Source organism: Delphinus delphis, chromosome 6, assembly GCF_949987515.2.
Source record: "Delphinus delphis chromosome 6, mDelDel1.2, whole genome shotgun sequence".
In the NCBI taxonomy this organism is placed as follows: Eukaryota; Metazoa; Chordata; class Mammalia; order Artiodactyla; family Delphinidae; genus Delphinus; species Delphinus delphis.
This window is the reverse complement of record NC_082688.1, coordinates 81,561,933-81,585,286: the sequence shown is the minus strand read 5'-3', so window position 1 is coordinate 81,585,286 and position 23,354 is coordinate 81,561,933. Positions and strand designations below refer to the sequence as shown.

Below are 23,354 nucleotides of genomic sequence, written 5' to 3'. Positions count from 1 at the left end.
TGTGACCACAGGACGGTGAAAATAGCCAAAGGGGCTGGGAGTGGTCTTTCTAGAGCAGTTATGCCACTCATAGACAATATGTTGCTTTCACTGCTTTCCCAAAGAGGAGAGTAAAATGACCTTTCTTCTTGGGGATATGGAATACAAGATATGTAAAGATGTAGTATTCCAGAAAGTCATAACTCTTGTCATCTTTCCTTACACTGTGAACATTTTCTCCCTTCAGGTTTCATGGAGTATTATATGGTGGTAGAAAAATTACAGCTTGCATTTATTTTTTTAAAATTTTTATTGAAGTGAAGTTCATCACATAAAATCAACCATTTTAACATGAAAAATATAGTACCATTTAGTACATTCACGGCTTTGCAACTAACACCTCTCTCTAGTTCCAAAACATTTTCATCACCCTAAAAGGAAACCTGGTACCCGTTAAGCAGACACTCCCCATTCATTTCCTTCCTCAGCCCCTGGCAACCACCAGTATGCTTCCTGTCTCTATGAACTTACCTGTTCTGGATATTTCATATGGAGATAAATGGAATTATATGTTATGTAAGCTTCTGTGTCTGTCTACTTCCACTCAGCATGTTTTTGACATTCATCCATGTTGTATCATGTCTATAATGATTGAGCAATATTATTATATGGATAAACCACATTTTATCTAGTCATCTGTTTATGGACGTTTGGGTTGTTTCCAACTTTTTACTATTGGATTACTGCTGCTTTGAACATTTTTGGACAAGTATTTGTCTGAGTACTTGTTTTTAATTCTTTGGAGTATATACCTTGGAGTAGAAGTGCTGGATCATATGGTAATTCTGTTTGACTTGAGGAACTGCCAAACTGTTTTCTATAGCAGCTGAACCATTTTAAAATCCTATCAGCAATGTTCAAGGGTTCCAGTTTCTCCTCACCCTTAACCAACACTTGTTATGTTCAGGTTTTAAAAATTATAGCTGTGGTTTATGTCAAAAAGTGTTTTCCGCTAAGAGTTTTATAGTGTCTGGTCTTACATTTAGGTCTTTAATACATTTGGAGTTTATTTTTTGTGTATGGTGTTAGGAAGTGTTCTAATTTCATTCTTTTACATGTAGCTGTCTAGTTTTCCCAGCACCACTTATTGAAGAGGCTGTCTTTTCTCCATTGTACGTTCTTGCCTCCTTATGGAATCTTAAAAGCAAAAACAAAAACAAAAAACCATGGTCCTGATGAACCTAGTTGCAGGGCAGGAATAAAGAGGTAGACATAGAGAATGGACTTGAGGACATGGGGTGGGAGGGCGAAGCTGGGGCAAAGTGAGAGTGGCATGGACATATATACGCTACCAAATGTAAAATGTTGGCTGGTGGGAAGCAGCAGCATAGCACAGGGAGATCTGCTTGGTGCTTTGCGATGACCTAGAGGGGTGGGATAGGGAGGATGGGAGGGAGGCTTAAGAGGGAGGGATATGGGGACACATGTATGCATATGGCTGATTCGCTTTGTTGTGCAACAGGAACTAACACGGTATTGTGAAGCAATTATACTCCAGTAAAGATCTATTAAAAAAATATAGCCATTCTAATGGGTGTGAAGTGCTATCTTATTGTGGTAACAACTAACGATGTGGAGCTTCTTTTCATGTGCTTATTGGCCCTTTGTATTTTGCTTGCATGTTTTATGGTATCTTTCATTTAGGCTGCTCAGGACTGTCATACCAGAGCTATTAGGAAATATCTGTTGATATTTAAAAGATAAAACCAGTAATTCAGTCCTGCACATCATTTTTCCCCAGTTTTATTGAGATATAATAGACGTACATCACTGTATAAGTTTAAGGTATACAGCATAATGGCTTGACTTACAAATGTTGTGAAATGATTACTGCACTACCTTTAGTTAGCATCCATTATCTCATATAAATGAAACAAAAAGAAAAAAACTTTTCCTTGTGATATGGTCTCTTGGCATCTACTCTCTTAACTTTCATATATATCATATAGCAGTATTAACTATAGTTACCATGTTGTACATTATATTCCTTATACCTATTTATAACTGGAAGCTTGTACCTTTTAACTCCCTTCCTCTAATTCTCCCTCTCGCCACTCCCTGTCTTTGGTAACCACAAATCTGATTCCTTTTTCTGTGAGTTTTAAAAAAGAATTAGATTCCACATGTAAGTGAGATCATACAGTGTTTGTCTTTCTCTACCTGACTTATATCATTTAGAATAATGCTTTCCACGTCCATCCATGTTGTCGCAAATGGCGGGATTTTCTCATTTTTTGGTGGCTGAATAATATTCTGGTGTGTGTGTGTTCTTTGTGTATATATATATATACATTCACAGATGAATGGACACTGAGCCTGTTTCCATGTCTTGACTATTGTAAATAATGCTGCTATGAACACGGGGGGTGCAGATATCTTTTCTAGTTAGTGTTTTTGTTTCCTTTCAATATATTCTCAGAAGTGGAACTTCTGGTTCATATGCTAGTGCAAAATTTTTAACATTTACACTTGTAACTTTTTGAGGAACCTCCATACTGTTTTCTATAGTGCCTGTACCAGTTTATAATCCTGCCAACAGTGCACCAGGGTACCCTTTTCTCCACATCCTTACCAGCATTTGTTATCTTTTTTTTTAACATCTCTATTGGAGTATAATTGCTTTAAAATGGTATGTTAGTTTCTGCTTTATAACAAAGTGAATCAGCTATACATATACATATGTCACCATATCTCTTCCCTCTTGTGTCTCCTTCCCTCCCTATCCCACCCCTCTAGGTGGTCACAAAGCACCGAGCTGACCTCCCTGTGCTATGTGCTGCTTCCCACTAGCTATCTACCTTACGTTTGGTAGTGTATATATGTCCATGCCACTCTCTCACTTCGTCCCAGCTTACCCTTCCCCCTCCCCGCATCCTTAAGTCCATTCTCTAGTAGGTCTGTGTCTTTATTCCCGTCTTGCCCCTAGGTTCTTCATGACCATTTTCTTTTTTTTTTAGATTCCATATATATATGTTAGCATATGGTATTCGTTTTTCTCTTTCTGACTTGCTTCACTCTATATGACAGACTCTAGGTCCATCCACCTCACTACAAATAACTCAATTTTGTTTCTTTTTATGGCTGAGTAATATTCCATTCTATATATGTGCCACATCTTTATCCATTCATCTGTTGATGGACACTTAGGTTGCTTCCATGTCCTGGCTATTGTAAACAGAGCTACAATGAACATTTTGGTACATGACTCTTTTTGAATTATGGTTTTCTCAGGGTATATGCCCAGTAGTGGGATTGCTGGGTCGTATGGTAGTTCTATTTTTAGTGGCTGTATCAATTTACATTTCCACCAACAGTGCAAGAGGGCTCCCTTTTCTCCACACCCTCTCCAGCATTTATTGTTTGTAGATTTTTTGATGATGGCCATTCTGACCGGTGTGAGATGATATCTCATTGTAGTTTTGATTTGCATTTCTCTAATGATTAATGATGTTGAGCATTCTTTCATGTGTTTGTTGGCAATCTGTATATCTTCTTTGGAGAAATGTCTACTTAGGTCTTCTGCCCATTTTTGGATTGGGTTGTTTTTTGTTATTGAGCTGCATGAGCTGCTTATAAATTTTGGAGATTAATCATTTGTCAGTTGCTTCATTTGCAAATATTTTCTCCCATTCTGAGGGCTGTCTTTTCATCTTGTTTATGGTTTCCTTTGCTGTGCAAAAGCTTTGAAGTTTCATTAGGTCCCATTTGTTTATTTTTATTTCCATTTCTCTAGGAGGTGGGTCAAAAAGGATCTTGCTGTGATTTATGTCATAGAGTGTTCTGCCTATGTTTTCCTCTAAGAGTTTGATAGTGTCTGGGCTTACATTTAGGTCTTTAGTCCATTTTGAGTTTATTTTTGTATATGGTGTTAGGGAGTGTTCTAATTTCATTCTTTTACATGTAGCTATCTTTTTATTTATTTGTTTTGTCTTTTTGATGATGACTATTCTAAAAGGCGTGAAATGATATGTCATTGTGGTTTTCATTTGCATTTCTCTAATGACTAGTGATGTTGAGCCTAGTTTTGTGTACCTGTTGGCCTTTCATTTATCCTGTTGAGAAAAATGTCTATTCAGGCCTTTTCCCCATTTTAAAATTGAATTATTTGGAAGGTTTTTTTTTTGCTATTGAGTTGTGTGAGTTCTTTATATATTTTGGATATTAACCCCTACTCAGATATGGCTTGGAAATTTTTTTCCCATTCCATAGGTTTTCACTTTATTGTTTGCTTGCAGGAGCTTTTTAGTTTAATGTAGTCCCACTTGTTTTTGATTTGGTTGCTTGTGCTGTAGGGATCATATCCAGAAAATCATTGCCAAGACCTATGTCAAGGAGCTTTTTTTCCTATGTTTTCTTCTAGGAGTTTCATGGTTTCAGGTTCTACATTTAAGTCTTTAATCCACTGCAAGTTAATTTTTGTGAGTAGTGGAAGTTTGGGGTCTAGTTTCATTCTTTCACATGTGAATATCCTCCTGCTTTGTTCTTCTTTCTCAGAATTGCTTTGGCTATTTAGGGTCTTTTGTGGTTTCACATAAATTTCAGGATTTTTTTTCTACTTCTGTAAAAAATTTCATTGGAATCTTGATAGGGATTGCATTGAATCTATAAATGGCTTTTGGTAGTATTGACATTTTAACAATATTAATTCTTCTAATCATGAACATGGGATACCTTTCCATTCATTTGTGTGTTCTTCAATTTCTTTCACCAGTGTCTTATAATTTTCAGAGTAGAGATCTTTCACCTCCTTGGCTAAGTTTATCCCTAAATATTTTATTGTTTTTGATGCTGTTATAAAAGAGATCTTTTTTTTTCAGATAATTTATTGTTACTGTATACAAACACTACTGATTTTTCTATGTTAAATTTGTATCCTGCAACTTCAGTGAATTTGGCAGTTAGCTCCAATAGTCTTTTGGTGGAGTCTTTTGGATTTTCCATGTATAAAAACATGTCACCTGCAAATACAGATAATTTTACTTCTTCCTTTCCAGTTAGGATGCCTTTTATTTATCTTTCTTGCCTGACTGCTCTGGCCAGGACTTCCAGTACTATGTTGAATAGGAGTGGTGAGAGGGAGCACCCTTGTCTTGTTCCTAATCTTAGAGGAAAAGCTTTCAGTCTTTCACCATTGAGTATGATGTGAGCCATGGGCTTACCGTATATGGCCTTTATTGTGTTGAGATACATTCCTTCTATAGCTAACGTGTTGAGTTTTTATCAAATGGATGTAGAATTTTGTCAAAAGCTTTTTCTGCATCTATTAAGATGATCATATGATTTTTTTTCTTTCATTCTGTTAATTTCATATATCACATTAATTTGTGTATGTTGAACCATCCTTGCACGCCAGCTCTAAATCCCACTTGATCACAGTAAATGATTCTTTTTTTTTAACATCTTTATTGGAGTATAATTGCTTTACAATGGTGTGTTAGTTTCTGCTTTACAACAAAATGAATCAGCTGTATATATACATATGTTCCCATATCTCTTCCCTCTTGCATCTCCCTCCCTCCCACATTCCCTATCCCACCCCTCCAGGCGGTCACAAAGCACCGAGCTGATATCCCTGTGCTATGCGGCTTCTTCCCACTAGCTATCTACAGTACGTTTGGTAGTGTATATATGTCCATGCCTCTCTCTCGCTTTCTCACAACTTACCCTTCCCCCTCCCCATATCCTCTACTCCATTCTCTAGTAGGTCTGTGTCTTTATTGCTGTTTTACCCCTAGGTTCTTCATGACATTTTTTCCTAAATTCCATATATATGTGTTAGCATATGGTATTTGTCTCTCTCTTTCTGACTTCCTTCACTCTGTATGACAGACTCTAGGTCTATCCACCTCACTACAAATAACTCAATTTTGTTTCTTTTTATGGCAGAGTAATATTCCATTGTATATATGTGCCACATCTTCTTTATCCATTCCTCCGATGATGGACACTTAGGTTGTTTCCATCTCCGGGCTATTGTAAATAGAGCTGCGATGAACATTTTCGTACATGACTCTTTTTGAATTATGGTTTTCTCAGGGTATATGTCCAGTAGTGGGATTCCTGGGTCATATGGTAGTTCTATTTGTAGTTCTTTAAGGAACTTCCATACTGTTCTCCACAGTGGCTGCATCAATTTACATTCCCACCAACAGTGCAAGAGGGCTCCCTTTTCTTCACACCCTCTCCAGCATTTATTATTTATAGATTTTTTGATGATGGCCATTCTGACTGGTGTGAGATGATATCTCATTGTACTTTTGATTTGCATTTCTCTAATGATTAATGATGTTGAGCATTCTTTCATGTGTTTGTTGGCTGTCTGTATATCTTCTCTGGAGAAATGTCTATTTAGGTCTTCTGCCCATTTGTGGATTGGGTTGTTTGTTTTTTTGTTATTAAGCTGCATGAGCTGCTTGTAAATTTTGGAGATTAATCATTTGTCAGTTGCTTCATTTGCAAATATTTTCTCCCATTCTGAGGTTTGTCTTTTTGTCTTGTTTATGGTTTCCTTTGCTGTGCAAAAGCTTTGAAGTTTCATTAGGTGCCATGTGTTTATTTTTATTTCCATTTCTCTACGAGGTGGGTCAAAAAGGATCTTGCTGTGATTTATGTCACAGAGTATTCTGCCTATGTTTTCCTCTAAGAGTTTGATAGTTTCTGGCCTTACATTTAGGTCTTTAATCCAGTTTGAGCTTATTTTTGTGTATGGTGTTAGGAAGTGATCTAATCTCATACTTTTACATGTACCTGTCCAGTTTTCCCAGCACCACTTATTGAAGAGGCTGTCCTTTCTGCACTGTACATTCCTGCCACCTTTATCAAAGAAAAGGTGGCCATATGTGCGTGGGTTAATCTCTGGGCTTTCTATCCTGTTCCATTGATCTATCTTTCTGTTTCTGTGCAGTACCATACTGTCTGGATTACTGTAGCTTTGTAGTATAGTCTGAAGTCAGGGAGCCTGATTCCCAGCTCCGTTTTTCGTTCTCAAGATTGCTTTGGCTATTCGGGGTCTTTTGTGTTTCCATACAAATTGTGAAATTTTTTGTTCTAGTTCTGTGAAAAACGCCAGTGGTAGTTTGATAGGGATTGCATTGAATCTGTAGATTATTTGGGTAGTAGAGTCATTTTCACAATGTTGATTCTTCCAATCCAAGAACATGGTATATCTCTCCATCTATCTGTATCATATTTAATTTCTTTCATCAGTGTCTTATAATTTTCTGCATACAGGTCTTTTGTCTCCTAGGTAGGCTTATTCCTAGATATTTTATTCTTTTTGTTGCAGTGGTAAATGGGAGTGTTTTCTTGATCTCACTTTCAGATTTTTCATCCTTAGCATATAGGAATGCAAGAGATTTCTGTGCATTAATTTTGTATCCTGCTACTTTACCAAATTCATTGATTAGCTCTAGTAGTTTTCTGGTAGCATCTTTAGGATTCTCTATGGATAGTATCATGTCATCTGCAAACCGTGACAGCTTTACTTCTTCTTTTCCGATTTGGATTCCTTTTATTTCCTTTTCTTCTCTGATTGCTGTGGCTAAAACTTGCAAAAGTATGTTGAATAAGAGTGGTGAGAGTGGGCAACCTTGTCTTGTTCCTGATCTTAGTGGAAATGCTTTCAGATTTTCACCATTGAGGACGATGTTGGCTGTGGGTTTGTCATATATGGCATTTATTATGTTGAGGAAAGTTCCCTCTATGCCTACTTTGTGCAGGGTTTTTATCATAAATCGGTGTTGAATTTTGTCAAAAGCTTTCTCTGCATCCATTGAGATGATCATATGGTTTTCCTCCTTCAGTTTGTTAATATGGTGTATCATGTTGATTGATTTGCATATATTGAAGAATCCTTGAATTCCTGGAATAAACCCCACTTGATCATGGTGTATGATCCGTTTAATGTGCTGTTGGATTCTCTTTGCTAGTATTGTGTTGAGAATTTTTGCATCTGTGTTCATCAGTGATATTGGTCTGTAGTTTTCTTTCTTTGTGACATCCTTGTCTGGTTTTGGTATCAGGGTGATGGTGGCCTCGTAGAATGAGTTTGGGCCTGTTCCTCCCTCTGCTCTATTTTGGAAGAGTTTGAGAAGGATAGGTGTTAGCTCTTCTGTAAATGTTTGATCGAATTCGCCTGTGAAGCCATCTGGTCCTGGGCTTTTGTTTGTTGGAAGATTTTTAATCACAGTTTCAATTTCAGTGCTTGTGATTGGTCTGTTCATATTTTCTATTTCTTCCTGATTCAGTCTTGGCAGGTTGTGCCTTTCTAAGAATTTGTCCATTTCTTCCAGGTTATCCATTTTATTGGCATAGAGTTGCTTGTAGTAATCTCTCATGATGTTTTGTATTTCTGCAGTGTCAGTTGTTACTTCTTTTTCATTTCTAATTCTATTGATTTGAGTCTTCTCCCTTTTTTTCTTGATGAGTCTGGCTAATGGTTTATCAATTTTGTCTATCTTCTCAAAGAACCAGCTTTTAGTTTTATTGATCTTTGCTATCATTTCCTTCCTTTCTTTTTCATTTAATTCTGATCTAATGTTTATGATTTCTTTCCTTCTGCTAACTTTGCGGTTTTTTGTTCTTCTTTCTCTAATTGCCTTAGGTGCAAGGCTAGGTTGTTTATTCGAGATGTTTCCTGTTTCTTAAGGTAGGACTGTATTGCTATAAACTTCCCTCTTAGAACTGCTTTTGCTGCATGCCTTAGATTTTGGGTCGTCGTTTTTCCATTGTCATTTGTTTCTAGGTATTTTTTTATTTCCTCTTTGATTTCTTCATGATCACTTCGTTATTAAGTAGTGTATTGTTTAGCCTCCATGTGTTTGTATTTTTTACAGATCTTTTCCTGTAATTGATATCTAGTCTCCTAGCGTTGTGGTCAGAAAAGATACTTGATACAATTTCAATTTTCTTAAATTTACCAAGGCTTGATTTGTGACCCAAGATATGATCTATCCTGGAGAATGTTCCATGAGCACTTGAGAAAAATGTGTATTGTTTTTTTTGGATGGAATGTCTTATAAATATCAATTAAGTCCATCTTGTTTAAGGTCTCTTTTAAAGCTTGTGTTTCCTCATTTATTTTCATTTTGGATGATCTGTCCATTGGTGAAAGTGGGGTGTTAAAGTTCCCTACTATGAATGTGTTACTGTCGATTTCCCCTTTTATGGCTGTTAGTATTTGCCTTATGTATTTGGTGCTCCTAGGTTGGGTGCATAAATATTTACAATTGTTATATCTTCTTCTTGGATCCCTTGATCATTATGTAGTGTCCTTCTTTGTCTGTTCTAATAATCTTTATTTTAAAGTCTATTTTGTCTGATATGAGAATTGCTACTCCAGCTTTCTTTTGGTTTCCATTTGCATGAAATATGTTTTTCCATCCCCTTACTTTCAGTCTGTATGTGTCTCTAGGTCTGAAGTGGATCTCTTGTAGACAGCAAATATATGGGTCTTGTTTTTGTATCCAATCAGCCAATCTGTGTCTTTTGGTGGGAGCATTTAGTCCATTTACATTTAAGGTAATTATTGATATGTATGTTCCCATTCCCATTTGCTTAATTGTTTTGGGTTCATTATTGTAGTTCTTTTCCTTCTCTTGTGTTTCTGGCCTAGAGAAGTTCCTTTAGCAGTTGTTGTAGAGATGGTTTTGTGGGGCTGAACTCTCAGCTTTTGCTTGTCTGTAAAGGTTTTAATTTCTCCATCAATTCTGAATGAGATCCTTGCTGGGTAGAGTAATGGTGGTTGCAGGTTTTTCTCCTTCATCACTTTAAATATGTCCTGTCAGTCCCTTCTGGCTTGCAGAGTTTCTGCCTAAATATCAGCTGTTACCCTTATGGGGATTCCCTTGTGTGTTATTTGTTGTTTTTCCTTTGCTGCTTTTAATATGTTTTCTTTGTATTTAATTTTTGACAGTTTGATTAATATGTGTCTTGGAGTATTTCTCCTTGGATTTATCCTGTATGGGACTCTCTGTGCTTCCTGGACTTGATTAACTATTTCCTTTCCCATATTAGGGAAGTTTTCAACTATAATCTCTTCAAATATTTTCTCAGTCCCTTTCATTTTCTCTTCTTCTTCTGGAACCCCTATAATTCGAATGTTGGTGCGTTTAATGTTGTCCCAGAGGTCTCTGAGACTGTCCTCAGTTCTTTTCATTCTTTTTCCTTTATTCTGCTCTGCAGTAGTTATTTCCACAATTTATCTTCCAGGTCACTTATCCATTCTTCTGCCTCAGTTATTCTGCTATTGATCCCATCTAGAGTATTTTTCATTTCATTTATTGTGTTGTTCATCATTTGTTTCATCTTTTGTTCTTCTAGGTCCTTGTTAAATGTTTCTTGCATTTTGTCTGTTCTATTTCCAAGATTTTGAATCATCTTTACTATCATTATTCTGAATTCTTTTTCAGGTACACTGCCTATTTCCTCTTCATTTGTTAGGTCTGCTGGGTTTTTATCTTGCTCCTTCATCTGCTGTGTGTTTTTCTGTCTTCTCATTTTGCTTATCTTTCCTGTGTTTGGGGTCTTCTTTTTGCAGGCTGCAGGTTCATAGTTCCTGTTGTTTTTAGTGTCTGTCCCCAGTGGCTAAGGTTGGTTCAGTGGGTTGTGTAGGCTTCCTGGTGGAGGGGACTAGTGCCTGTGTTCTGGTAGATGAGGCTGGATCTTGTGTTCTGGTGGGCAGGTCCACATCTGGTGTGTGTTTTGGGGTGTCTGTGGACTTATTATGATTTTGGGCCGCCTCTCTGCTAATGGGTGGTGTTGTGTTCCTGTCTTGCTAGTTGTTTGGCATAGGATGTCCAGCACTGTAGCTTGCTGGTCATTGAGTGAAGCTGGGTACTGGTGTTGAGATGGAGATCTCTGGGAGATTTTTGCCATTTGATATTATGTGGAGCTGGGAGGTCTCTTGTGGACCAGTGTCCTGAAGTTGGCTCTCCCACCTCAGAGGCACAGCACTAACTCCTGGCTGCAGCACCAAGAGCCTTTCATCCACACGGCTTTTGGGAGGTCTGAGGTCTTCTGCCAGCGTTCAGTAGGTGTTCTGTAGGAGTTGTTCCACGTGTAGATGTATTTCTGGTGTATCCATGGGGAGGAAGGTGATCTGTGCATCTTACTCTTCCGCCATCTTCCCGGAAGTCTAGTAAATGATTCTTTTAATGTGCTGCTGGATTTAGTTTTCTAGTATTAAGAATTTCTGCATCTATTTTCATCAGGCATGTTGGTCTGTAGTTTTCTAATAGAGTCCTTTCTGGCTTTGGTATCAGGGTAATGCTGGCCTCACAAAATAAGACTGGGAGTGTTCCCTGCATTTTGATATTTTTGGAAGAGTTGAGAAGGATTGGTATTAATTCTTTAAAATTCACCAGTGAAGCCATCTGGTCCTTGGCTTTTCTTCACTGGGAGATTTTTGATTACCAATTCAATCTCCTTACTAGTAATTAGTTGATTCAGACTTTCTATTTCTTCTTGTTTCAGTCTTGGTAGTTTGTATGTTTCTGAGAATTTTTCCATTTTCTCTAGGTTGTCCAGTTTGTTGGTGTATATTTGTTCATAGTAGCCTTTTATGATCCTTTGTATTTCTATGGTATCAGCTGTAATGTTTCCTTTTTCATTTACAATTTTGTTAATTTGGGTCCTCTCTTTTTTCCTTGGTTAGTCTAGCTAAAATTTTGTCAATTCTGTTTATCTTTTCAAAGAACCAACTCTTAGTTTGGGTTAATCTTTCCTATTTTCCTGTTCTCTATTTTATTTCTGCTCTAATCTTTAGTTTTTCCTTTCTTCTGCTAACTTTGGGCTCAGTTTGACCACCATTTTCTAGTTCCTTAAGGCATAGAGTTAGGGTTTTTTTTATCTTTCTTGCTTCTTAATGTAGGCATTTATTGCTGTGAAGTTCCCTCTTAGAACTGCTTTTGCTGCATCCCATAAGTTTTGGTATGTTGTATCTCCATTTTTGTTTCTCAAGATACTTTATTTCCTTGTTAATTTCTTCTTTAATCCATTGGTTCAGGAGATTGTTTAATTTCCATTATGCATGAACTTTCCAGTTTTTCTCTTATTGATTTCTAGTTTCACACCATTGTGGTCAGAGAACGTACTCAGTATGATTTCAGTCTTCTTAAATTTGCTAAGATTTATTTTATGGCCTAACATATGGTCTTTCCTAGAAAATGTTCCATGTGCACTTGAGAAGAATGTGTATTTTGCTGTTGTCAGAATGTTCTTTATATGTCTGTTAGGTCCATTTGATCACAGTGTTGCTCAAATCTGCTGTTTCCTTATTGATTCTCTGTCTGGATGATCTGTTCATTGTTGTGAGTGGAGTATTAAAGTCCCCACTGTTATTGTATTGCTATTTATGTGTCCTTTTAGCTGGGTTAGATTTTGATTTATGTATTTGGGTGCACCAATGTTGGGCACATAAATATTTACAATTGTATCTTTTTGATGTAGTGACTCCTTTATCATTACCTTCTTTGTATAGTTTTACCATTTTTAGTTTAGTCTTTTTTTTTTAACATCTTTAGTGGAGTATAGTTGCTTTACAGTGGCGTGTGTTAGTTTCTGCTTTATAACAAAGTCAATCAGTTATACATATACATATGGCCCCATATCTCTTCCCTCTTTCATCTCCCTCCCTCCCACCCTCCCTATCCCACCCCTCTAGGCAGTCACAAAGCACTGAGCTGATCTCCCTGTGCTATGCGGCTGCTTCCCACTAGCTATCTGTTTTACGTTTGGTAGTGTATATATGTCCATGCCACTATCTCTTTGTCCCAGCTTACCCCTTCCCCCTCCCCGTATCCTCAAGTCCATTCTCTATTTTGTCTGATGTCCATTCTCTATTTTGTCTGATGTAAGTATTGCTACCTCTGCTTTTTTTTTTGCCATTTGCTTGAAATATAGTTTTCCATCCCTTCACTCTCAGTCTATGTGTGTCTTTATGTCTAAAGTGAGTTTCTTGTAGGCAGCATATCATTGGATGTTGTTCTTTAATTTATTCAGCCATTCTATGTCTTTTGATTGGAAAATGTAATCCATTTATGTTTAAATTATTAATTTTAAAAAAAAGGGCTTACGATTGCCATTTTTTTACTTACTGTCTGGCTGTTTTGTAGATCCATTGTTCCTTGTTTCTTACCGTGCTGTTCCTTATTTTGATGTTTTGTGGTATCAGTATGCTTTGACTTCATCATGTTCCTTTTGTAATTACTACAGGTTTTTCCCTTGTGGTTACCGTGAAGCTTACATAAAAATATCTTAAAATTGTAACACTCCAGTTTAAGCTAATAACAACTTAACTTCAATACAATCCCTGAGCTTTACACTTTTACTTCTCCTCCCCCTCACATTTTAGGTTATTGATATTACAATTTGCTTTTGTTATTGTATAACTAATAACAGATTATTGTAGGTATGGTTATTTTTACATTTGTTTTTTAACTTGTAAACTAGATTTGTAAGTGAACTGAGCACCAGCATTACTGTACAGAATCTAACTTTGACTATGTTACCAGTGAGTTTTACACTGCCTTCTTACTTTTTATGATGTTAATTAGTGTCCTTTCCACTTAACAGACTCCCTTTAGCATTTCTTGTAAGGTAGGTCTAATGGTGATGAATTCCTTCAGTTTTTGTTTGGGAAAGTCTTTATCCCTCCATGTCTGAAGGACAGCTTCGCCAGGTATAGCATCCTTGGTTGACAGTTTGTTTCTTTCAAAATTTTGAATATGTCATGCCATTAGCTTCTGGCCTGAAAAGTTTCTGTTGAGAAATCTGCCAGTAGTCTTATGGGTGCACCCTTACATTAACTTATCTCTTTTCTCTTGCTGGTTTTAAAATTCTTTTGTCTTTGACTCTTGATAATTTATATTTATGTCTCAGTAGAGCCCTTTTTGAGTTCAACCTATTTGGGATCCTTTGGGCCTCTTGATGTCTATTTATTTCTCTTCCCAGGTTTGGGAAGTTTTCAGCCATTACTGTCTTTCTTTAATATATTTTCTGTCCTTTTTCTCTTCTCTTTTTGGAATTCCTTTAATACTAATATTGTTTCTTTTCATTGTGTCCTGTTAAGTCCTATGGGCTGAGGCTGGCTTCACTTTTTTTCATTCTTTTTTCTTTTTGCTTCTCTGACTGGATAATTTCAAATATCCTATCTTCCAGGTCACTGATTCTTTCTTCTTCCTGGTTGAGTCTTCTTTTGAAGATCTCTATTGATTTCTTCATTTCAGTTATTATATTTTTCAGCTCTAGGATTTCTGTTTGGTTTTTAAAAATGGTTTCTGTTTCTTTGTTGAACTTCTCATTTTGCTCATTCATTGCTTTCCTAATTTTGTTTAGTTGTCATGTGTTCTTGTAGTTCACTAAACTTCTTTAAGAGGATTTTTCTGAATTCTTTGACAGTTCATAGATCTCCATTTCTTTAGGGTTATTAGTGCTTTTTTAGTTTCCTTTAGTGTTGTCATATTTACCTGATTTTTCATGGTCCTTGATTCCTTACGCTGGTATTTGTGCATTTGAGTAAATGGTCTCCTCTTCCAGATTTTGCAGATTTGCTTTGGATTCATCAGCCAGCTCAGTTTGGGTTTCTGGTGTCTGCTATTAGCATCCTTGGGCAGGTGAGACCTGCTATGAGAGTCTATTTTGGGGCAAGGCAACTGTTTAAGCTCTGAGATTGTGGATGGGGGTGTGTGCCACTGGCTGAGAACAGCTGGATAGGACTGAGGGCTTCATTCCTTGCCCAACTGAGGCTATAGTTTAGGCTCTTTTGTCTGGATTTTCTGGTCAGGCTTACTAGATGGTCAGGACTAGGAACTATACTCAGCAGTAAATGGGGCTATGAATTAACTTCCCTACCCTGGTAGGGCAACAGGATGGGACCCAGGGCCTGCATGGCTCATTGTTTGGGGACCCAAGTCAGGCAAGAGTGTTTACTGGATATCCTGGTCAGGTGAGACTACCAGTTTTGCTCTGCAGACAGGGGAAGCCATGGGCTATACTTTTGGTTCAAATGCCACTGTTAGGCGGGCCTGTTGGATGGGCTACACAGCTTTCTGTGTGCTCTGGTAAGGTTCCCTGGTCAGATAAGCTGAAGGCTGTATTCAGCAAGGAGTCGGGCTATGACTTAGTTTCCCTACGTAAGCTAATTTAGGCACAGGGGGAGAAGCAGCTCCTAGGCCACTCTGTTTGTGGTCTTCAATCAATCTGATCCAGGCCCCAAGTTCCATGGCCAAACTGGACCACTTGCTTTGCTCTAAAAGCAATCAGCTCTGCCTGCCCACCTCTCAGCTCCAGTGTGGCTGGATAATGCAGCTTCCAGGTGTTCTTACCAGCCCTTCCTGTCAGATGGAGCTATGACTCAGCCCTCCTGCCTGTGTAGGACTGAGAGAGCCCACTTCAGGTAACTCCCAAATTTTCCCAAACAGGCTTTCCCGGTTGGAAGGGACAGGGATCTAGGATCCACAGTGGGTGGGGTTATGACTCAGTTCTTCTGCCTGGGTGTGAGTAGACCAGGCTCCAGGGCTGTCAAAACTCCTCCTCTGAGGATCTGAATCTGGCAGTCCTTTCCCTGGTTAGATGCACCACCAACTAGATTCTGCATATGAGCACAGCCACTGGTTGGGACTAGTACTTGGCTCTGCAGGTAGGAACTCAGTCTGCCAAGATCTGAGTGCTGACTGTTGGAAGCCCCCCCCCCACCTTCTCCATCATGAATTCCCAGTGGTTGAGCCCCACAGATTCCCCTGTGATACTGGGGGGTGAAATACAGAGTAAGGGCTCCCATGAAGTGACCCACAATGCTAGGCGGGGAGCTGGATGTCACCCCTGGCTCTCTTTTCCCACTGAAGGAACTGGAGTCTCTGAGGAGATCTCTCAGTGTGATGTTGTGCCAGCCTAGGGGAGAAGCAGTGTGATCAGCATAGCCATTCCTCTTACTCTCCCAATGCAGTCTGTCTTGGTCTCTGTGGTACAAGAGGGTACTTCAGCCTCACTTCCATGTTTTAGGATTTTCTCAGTGGTGTCTTGTCCGTGAATGGTTGTTAGTTGTTCTTCCTGTGAGGGGAAGAGAAGTCAGGGACAACCGATGTTGGCATCTTGGTGACATCACTTCCTGTACATCTTGAAGAGAGGAAAATACTGAAATGCATTCATTAAAAGCAGGCTTACAGTTACCTGATGTACTTGGCTACCAATTTGGTATTATACTGTACATCCCTCCTGGGGAAAATTTCTTTGATTCTACCTTTCCCACTAAGAACCCAAGGCTCAAAATTAGGAGAACTGGCCTTAGGCCTGATATTTGAAGGGTTTCCCATCTATAAAATGAAGGGTTGAGAAATACCTCTCCCCCAATAAAGGTTAAGAAATAATGTCCATACCTTTTGACCAAGCAATTTTTCTTTCAGACATCTGTCCAATGAGCTGAAACAAGAGGTGATAAAGGCTGTATATGTAAAGATGTCTCACAGCATTCTTTTTTCACAACTGTAAAGCAATCTAAATGTTTGCCAATAGGCAACTATTATTGTATTAACTAAGTAGAAAATTTGGCAACCATTATAAATGCCAGTGGGAATTTATGTCAACAGAGAAAATGTCTACGTTAAAATGTTAAAGGAACAAGATGTAAATTTGTTCATACAGATATGACTGCAGTTATATGAAACGAGAAACCACAAAATTGTGCCTAGAATGAAGACTAGAAAAAATACATAACATAATAAAATATCCCATTAGATAGTATACTAATTTTACTACAATACTTTGTTGGATGACAGTGTTGACTTCCAAAAGACACTACTCAAAATTATAATAGTGATTTCTTGTCATTTTGTTCTTGTAAACATGACCAAAGTTGGGGGTTTTCAGACCATAATTGCACATGTAAATATTGTAAATACTGCCAACCATTTGAGCTATTTTGGTTATCTTGGGTTTAACATGTTGACCTTAGAACTTATGGTATAGGATCTATACTAAAAATGACTTTGTTAAAAGTCAGGATTCCACAGAACAATTTCATGGATTCCCTAATTTCCATTCATTAGTTAGTTTTGGTTTGTTTTCATTTACAGATTTTTGTGGAAGAAGAAAACTTGAAATTTAAAATTAAGAAAAATATGTCTCTTTACAGGTGTTCCATTGCCCAAAGAAGATGACATTTCTGCCCCCTTGACCTCCAGCTCACCAGTAAAGGAATCCCATGAGTATGAAGAGCCCTCAAGTGAAGAGGAAGATAAAATAAAAGAAGAGCCCTTGACCATCTCTGAACTGGCATACAACCCAAGTGCCAGCCTGCTCCCTACCCCCATTGATGATGATGAGATTGACATGCTCTTTGACTGTCCATCTAGGCTGGAGTTGGAAAAAGAAGACACAGATTCGTTTGAGGAACTAGAAGCAGATGAAAACGCCTTTTTAATGGCCGAAGAAGAAGAGCTGAAGGAGGCTCACCAAGCTTTGTCATGGAGCTATGACATTCTGAGTGGCCATATTCGGGTGAACCCACTGGTCAAGAGTTTTTCCCGGCTCCTTGTGGTGGGCCTGGGCCTGCTGCTCTTTGTATTCCCCCTGCTCCTCCTCCTTTTGGAGTCAGGTATTGATCTCTCCTTCTTATGTGAAATCCGCCAGACGCCCGAGTTTGAGCAGTTTCACTATGAATACTACTGTCCTCTCAAGGAGTGGGTGGCTGGCAAAGTCAACCTCGTTCTTTACATGCTGGGTTGCTCATAAAGCTCATATCTCATATGACTAAGGGCTATATTCAATACTAGTGATTTCTTTTTTTTTCAGCAAAGGCCTTGTTCTGAATGGTCACAGGACCATCAACAGGTGTTCTTTACTCATAACTGATTATTCAGACCTTTAAATTAGCTTTCCATAATTCACTGCAAGTAAATAAGTTTAAATCAAATACAGTTATTTTAGTTACAGGTCAGGAAGACGGCCTCTAAATAACCAAAAATATGTTTATTTTTTATTATAGTACATACATACTCTTTATCTATTATAATAAATTGAGCTGAATTAGATTTCCTCCTTTTTTAATAGTTAACACCATTATAAGCTATAAGGTTCAGAATCAGAGTTTTAGTAAAAACCCAAGAGAACCTTTTTTGAATATAATCCTTAGTGAAAACAATGTTCTCTAACCAATGCCTATACAACTAAATTTATGCTGGGCTTTTGTTTTTGTTTTTTTAAAAATATTTTTATGTGTTCAAAATATTTTGGTAAATTTTTAGCAAAAAAAAAAAAGAAGCCTCCTGGAGTTATTTAAGTGTACAGATTGTAAGACTAATGCACAAAGGGTATGTCAGGAATTTTTTAATGTTTTGGCACTGGTTTGTTTTTTAAACTATTTTTGGCTGAACATAATTTGTTGTTACCTGCATATGAGATAGAAAATAGGTAGAAAAACACTGTAGAAAGTAAGCTTCTGAAACGGATGATGGAACTGGAGGAAGTAGAAATTGAGAGCGTCAAGTGGACACAGGGTCCATTTTTCAAAGTATTTGGACAAGATGATTTGTTACTTTCATTTGCATCCTGTCCATATATTTTGGCTCTGGAAATAGAATGTTTTTAAAATAAAGTGAAACTTTAAAGGAAAAAAGTTTAAAGGAGATGCTAGTTAACTGCATATTATTGTACATTAACCCAAGAGTGGAAGCAGATGGGAATTGGACAACTGGTAAGTTGCAAAACAAGAGTTCTGGTGAGGCTGGTAGGCAAGTGATGGTAGACAAATGATCTATTTCATGAAAGTGATGGTGATGCAAGGTATTGGATGATGTAAAGAACAGTATACTCACTGTCCAAGTTGACATGAATATGTTTAAGTGGATCTAAATAAAAGTGGAGAAACTTGAAGGCACGTTTTTTGGTCCCTCATGCCATTCATTGAGATTCTGTGGAAGAAACTTTAAAAGGTGTGTGTGTGTGTGTGTGTGTGTGAGAAAGAGAGAGAAAAAGAGTGAGAAAGAGTGTGAAGAGAATGGATTTTGGCTTTTTGATAAATGCCTATGATCTTTCTTTGTGGCGGTCATTATACTCTTTTCCTTTCCTGGTTTCCTTAAGATTTTAACTCATTCATAATTGGGGCTCTCATTAAGAAAGTGGAAGGGACTCAACTCATTAGATAATATACCATTTCAGCTTGGGTGAAGTAGTGAAATGACTCCCTAACTAGACAGTAGGTGGGACAAATGCTCTAGTACCTTCCTTCATACCATTAAATCCATGACAGAAAGGTTCTGAGGCTTTCCATGCACAGTACTTACCAATACTGTGAAAGAAAAGAGTATGGAGCTTAGGGCATAGAGCATAGGGATTTCTCCATAGATTGTAAATGAAGGCATGGAATATTTTCAAAGGGATTGGGCTGCCTATAATCTCTCCCTAACTCCAAGTCTATCATTAACATAATCTCCAAATTGGCCATTCCAGTACTACTCATTCATGGAGATCTAAGTGCTTTATTAGACATTTAATTTTGTAAATAAGTTTTAAAAGTCAGCTCATGAAGCCTTCAGTTGAGCAAACTATAGTATAATTTGCTATTAAGTTTATAGCATGTTCTTTCTCGTGCATTGAGTGATTGATTTTGCTTTTTAATAAAGAATATTTGATACCTGAAATTTGACACCAAGGTAGAAGTATATTTTCTATAGGTTATTTGGAAAGTTTGCAAATGGCCTCCTTTGAAACTGAAGATTTTCCCCCCTTGTTTATGACTTAAAGTCATACTTTCTTACATAAGGGTACTCCAGTGTAGTCTGCACAAAATTAGTTCCCTCTTCTAATCATGCTTCAAATCATTTTCTTTGAAGTTCTAACCATAACAAATCATCTAGCCCTTGCCATTTTACACTAATATTAAATAATATTTTTTAAACTAGGGAATTAATATATTAGCCATCATAAAACACTGAAAAATACTGACACACTAAGTATCACACATAGTCCAGCCAAGCAGATTTATAGTAAGGAATATTAAATATATAATTCTAACGTTTCTAGCTAACATCTCTTTCTTTTAGGCAAAAACTTCAGTATTGAATAGAAATGTTTTTAAGTGAAAGAGTTGAGAGGATAGGGTCTGCAGAATTTAAACAATAGCTACCAAAAGTAAAACTTGGATCCCGAAATGCCATTTTGTAGGGATAGAATCAGAGTCTTTTGAAATATCTGCTTAAGTTTTCTTAGAAGACAGTCACCAGTTGCCTGAATCAAATGAGGAAAAGACTGCTTCCAAAGATGGAGAATATATAATACAGTAAGATACAGAACTCAAAGCAAGTGTGTGAGTATATGTATATTCCATATTATTGGTATATGTGTTTATATATGAATCTGTATATATGTGTGTATTTGTATACACACAACTGATATGCCCTTCATACATAGTTGTTTTTCTCCAGTTGAGGAATTTGTGACATGTTATTCCTTTTCCCTCTCAGACATCATAGTGGATAAAAGCCACAGTCTCAAAGGTTTCAGTTTTCCATGAAAACTACCATTTGTGTACATTTGTGGTTTTATACACACACACATATGGCAAATACATATACACACACAATCTTGTCTTTAGTGCTAATGCAAGTTGGATCATGAAAAAAACGTAGGTGAAGTATCGTGTATTTCTGTCCGTGCTTGGAACATATTGTAAAATGTTATGTATCTGGAATATATTTTGTGGTTTGTCTACTATTTATAAAGACAACTCTGGGAAGAAGTCAAAATGAATTGATTTCATTGAAATACTAGAGAGTTGGGGGCCATGTTACCTGTGATTGGAGCCTTTGTATAGTGAAATTTGCATTTCTGTGTCAACATCCAGATTGTTTTATATGTTAATATGGTGGCAGGAATCCCTAATAAAAAATACTCTGGGGAAAAATGTTTCTGCAATCATTTAGTTTTATTCAAAGTGAAGTTTTATTCAAAGTGAAGTATAAATAGTCCATTGGAAACTACAGAAAGGTGCCATCTGCTACCATGAAATGAGGTCACCCTTGAATGGTGATAGTATGGGAAAAAAAAAAAAATCACAGGTAATGGATGCGATTAACCCTTCCTTTGCATAAGTCACCCAGGCTCAAAGGAAAACTATTGAGTGCACTAGAAATGCACCCAAATATAAAAGACAGCTGTAGTTTAATTAGGGGCATCAAGATAGAAAGAAATAGAAAAGCACAGAAAAAAAAACCAGAAAAGGGGTGTTCTGTATGGCAGGCAGGAGGAAGGATTTCAGAGTGCAGCAGTTAGTATGTTCTCACTTCCTGTGCCAAAGAGAGCTACCTCAGACTCAGCTCTGCAACTTTGCCATTCAACTTCTATCTGTTCACGGGCCCTGGAAGGATCTTGCTATTCTACTCCTGTCATCCCCTCCATGCATGGCCTAAAAGGACCTCCACTTTGCTTTGGCCCAAAGCTAACAACTCCACACCTGACAGTTAAATCAGAAGGTGTTAGTTACTCTGAATGGAATAAAAGGGACTTTCTTTACTACAGGAACACCATAGGTGTCCAGCTGAATTGTACCCTAGCTGTGGTGGCCTAGTCAAGTTTTTTTTTTTCTTTTCAGTTTTATCGAGATATAATTGACATATACCAGTATATTATTTTTAGATATACAACATAATGATTTGATATACGTATATATTGCAAAATGATTACCATAATAAGTTTAGTCAATGTCCATCACCTCACGTAGTTAAATTTTTTTTTTCTTGTGATGAGAACTTTTAAGATTGCTGACTCTTAGTAACTTGCAGACATACGATACAGAATCGTTAACAGAGTCACCAAGCTGTGTATTACATCCCCAGGACTTATGCATCTTAAAATTAGGAATTTGTACCTTTTGATCGCCTTCATCCATTTCACCCATCCGGGGGTTGGCGGGTGGGCGAAGTCTGTCAAGTTCTTCCTCAGCAGTCCTCAGGGGTCTGAGCTCCAGAGCACAGGAAAGAAAAGGAATTCAGTGGTCAGTGTTCAGGTGTGAGGTATCAGGAGTCAGTCCCGAGCCAGCACCTGTTTGTGTTAGTGGCTGCACACTGGGAGGCTCACACAAAATGGCCTTTGACCACTTGTTCACTGAGCAGCCCAGGCTCCTAACCCAGCCTCACCTCGTGGGAGAAACCCTTTTCCTTATTCATATACTCCTTGCTCAGCCGATTAGGGTAAAGCTCTCCTAACTACATTTCAGCTTGGAAGGAAAGGACTGGGGAGAAGCTTCCACCTGGGTGACCTCGGGATGGTTGTGGTTGATGAACTTGAGACTCTTGGGGCCGCCTTTCTCTACTGGGTGGAGATAATGTGCTAAAGGACCCTGCTTACTTGTCCTCCTGCTTCTCTCTCTCTCTCTCTCTCTCTCTCTTTCTCTTGGACCTGCTTTTGGGCTTCCAGTCTCCATGCCGTAAACAGACCCAGCAGGACCTGCCCGTGGTGGGCCCACCCAGGACTCAGCTCTCCACGTTCCAGCCTCGGTCTGTGGCAGGGTGGGTAAGTTTGGTGAGCCCCACCCACTGCCCTCAGCTGTCACCACTTCAGAGAGGATGAAAGAAGCCTCGCTTGGGCCTCAGATCCCAGCTGTGCTCTTCAATTCATCAATAAAGCCGATTTTAATCCTCTTCTGGCCATGTGTCTGTTGTCTATGGGGAAGTGGGGCGTGAGATGGGGAGTGGTGCAGGATTCACACTAAGTACACGCAGGACTGTTTAGATCTGTCACTTCCAGTGTTGCAAGCGAGGAAGGAGTCGGGGAGGCTGCTCCCGGCTGAACCTCAGGCATCAGAGGATGTCTGCCACTGACATCGGCCCTGACAGCCCTTGTAGATGGGTGAGGGAACTTGGGACATAATATTAGAAAAGAACAGAGGATTGCTTGGAACCACACATCCTTCTTTACCTGTAGCTGATGCTGACCCCAAATATCTCTTTGGAAAGAGAACCCAAGCCGCTTTCCTGGTTGCAAAGGAAAACCCTTAGTAGGACACAGGATATGCTTTGTGTAGATACCAAGTATTGAAACCTGTCTTGCCAATTACTGTAGTTCCTCCAGCTAACATGGCTCACCTTGATCTCCTCATCCACAAGAATTATGATTTTGATAATTCCAAGGGTTCTGAGCTTTCCAAGGAGACTATACACTTCAAGGGAGGGAACGTACTGACAAACGAACATTGGTTTCCACTCTGGCAGTTATATTCTTCGTAATAAGTTAAAAACACAGCATTCTGGTTTAGGGATCAGTCTCCTGTCATTTCCTCGATGTGAATCGGCTCGCTCCCATGCTCAATCAGCCTCAGTGTCCTG

General features: G+C 38.3%; 1 protein-coding gene across 5 annotated transcripts in view; it reads left to right on the top strand.

Moving 5' to 3' along the window:
* The window catches only part of FRMD3 (FERM domain containing 3), a 375,309-nt gene extending 352,510 nt beyond the window's left edge, over positions 1 to 22,799 (top strand). For 4 of the 5 annotated variants that reach the window (XM_060014937.1, XM_060014935.1, XM_060014938.1 and 1 more), the window contains one exon: positions 17,168 to 19,450. In XM_060014937.1, the coding sequence (XP_059870920.1) occupies positions 17,168 to 17,766 (599 nt within the window). In that variant the 3' untranslated portion in view covers positions 17,767 to 19,450. Of the gene's footprint in view, positions 1 to 17,167; positions 19,451 to 22,446 lie in introns of those variants that run through there. The other variant, XM_060014936.1, reaches the window with a different exon arrangement.
* The last annotated feature ends 555 nt before the right edge of the window (positions 22,800 to 23,354 follow it).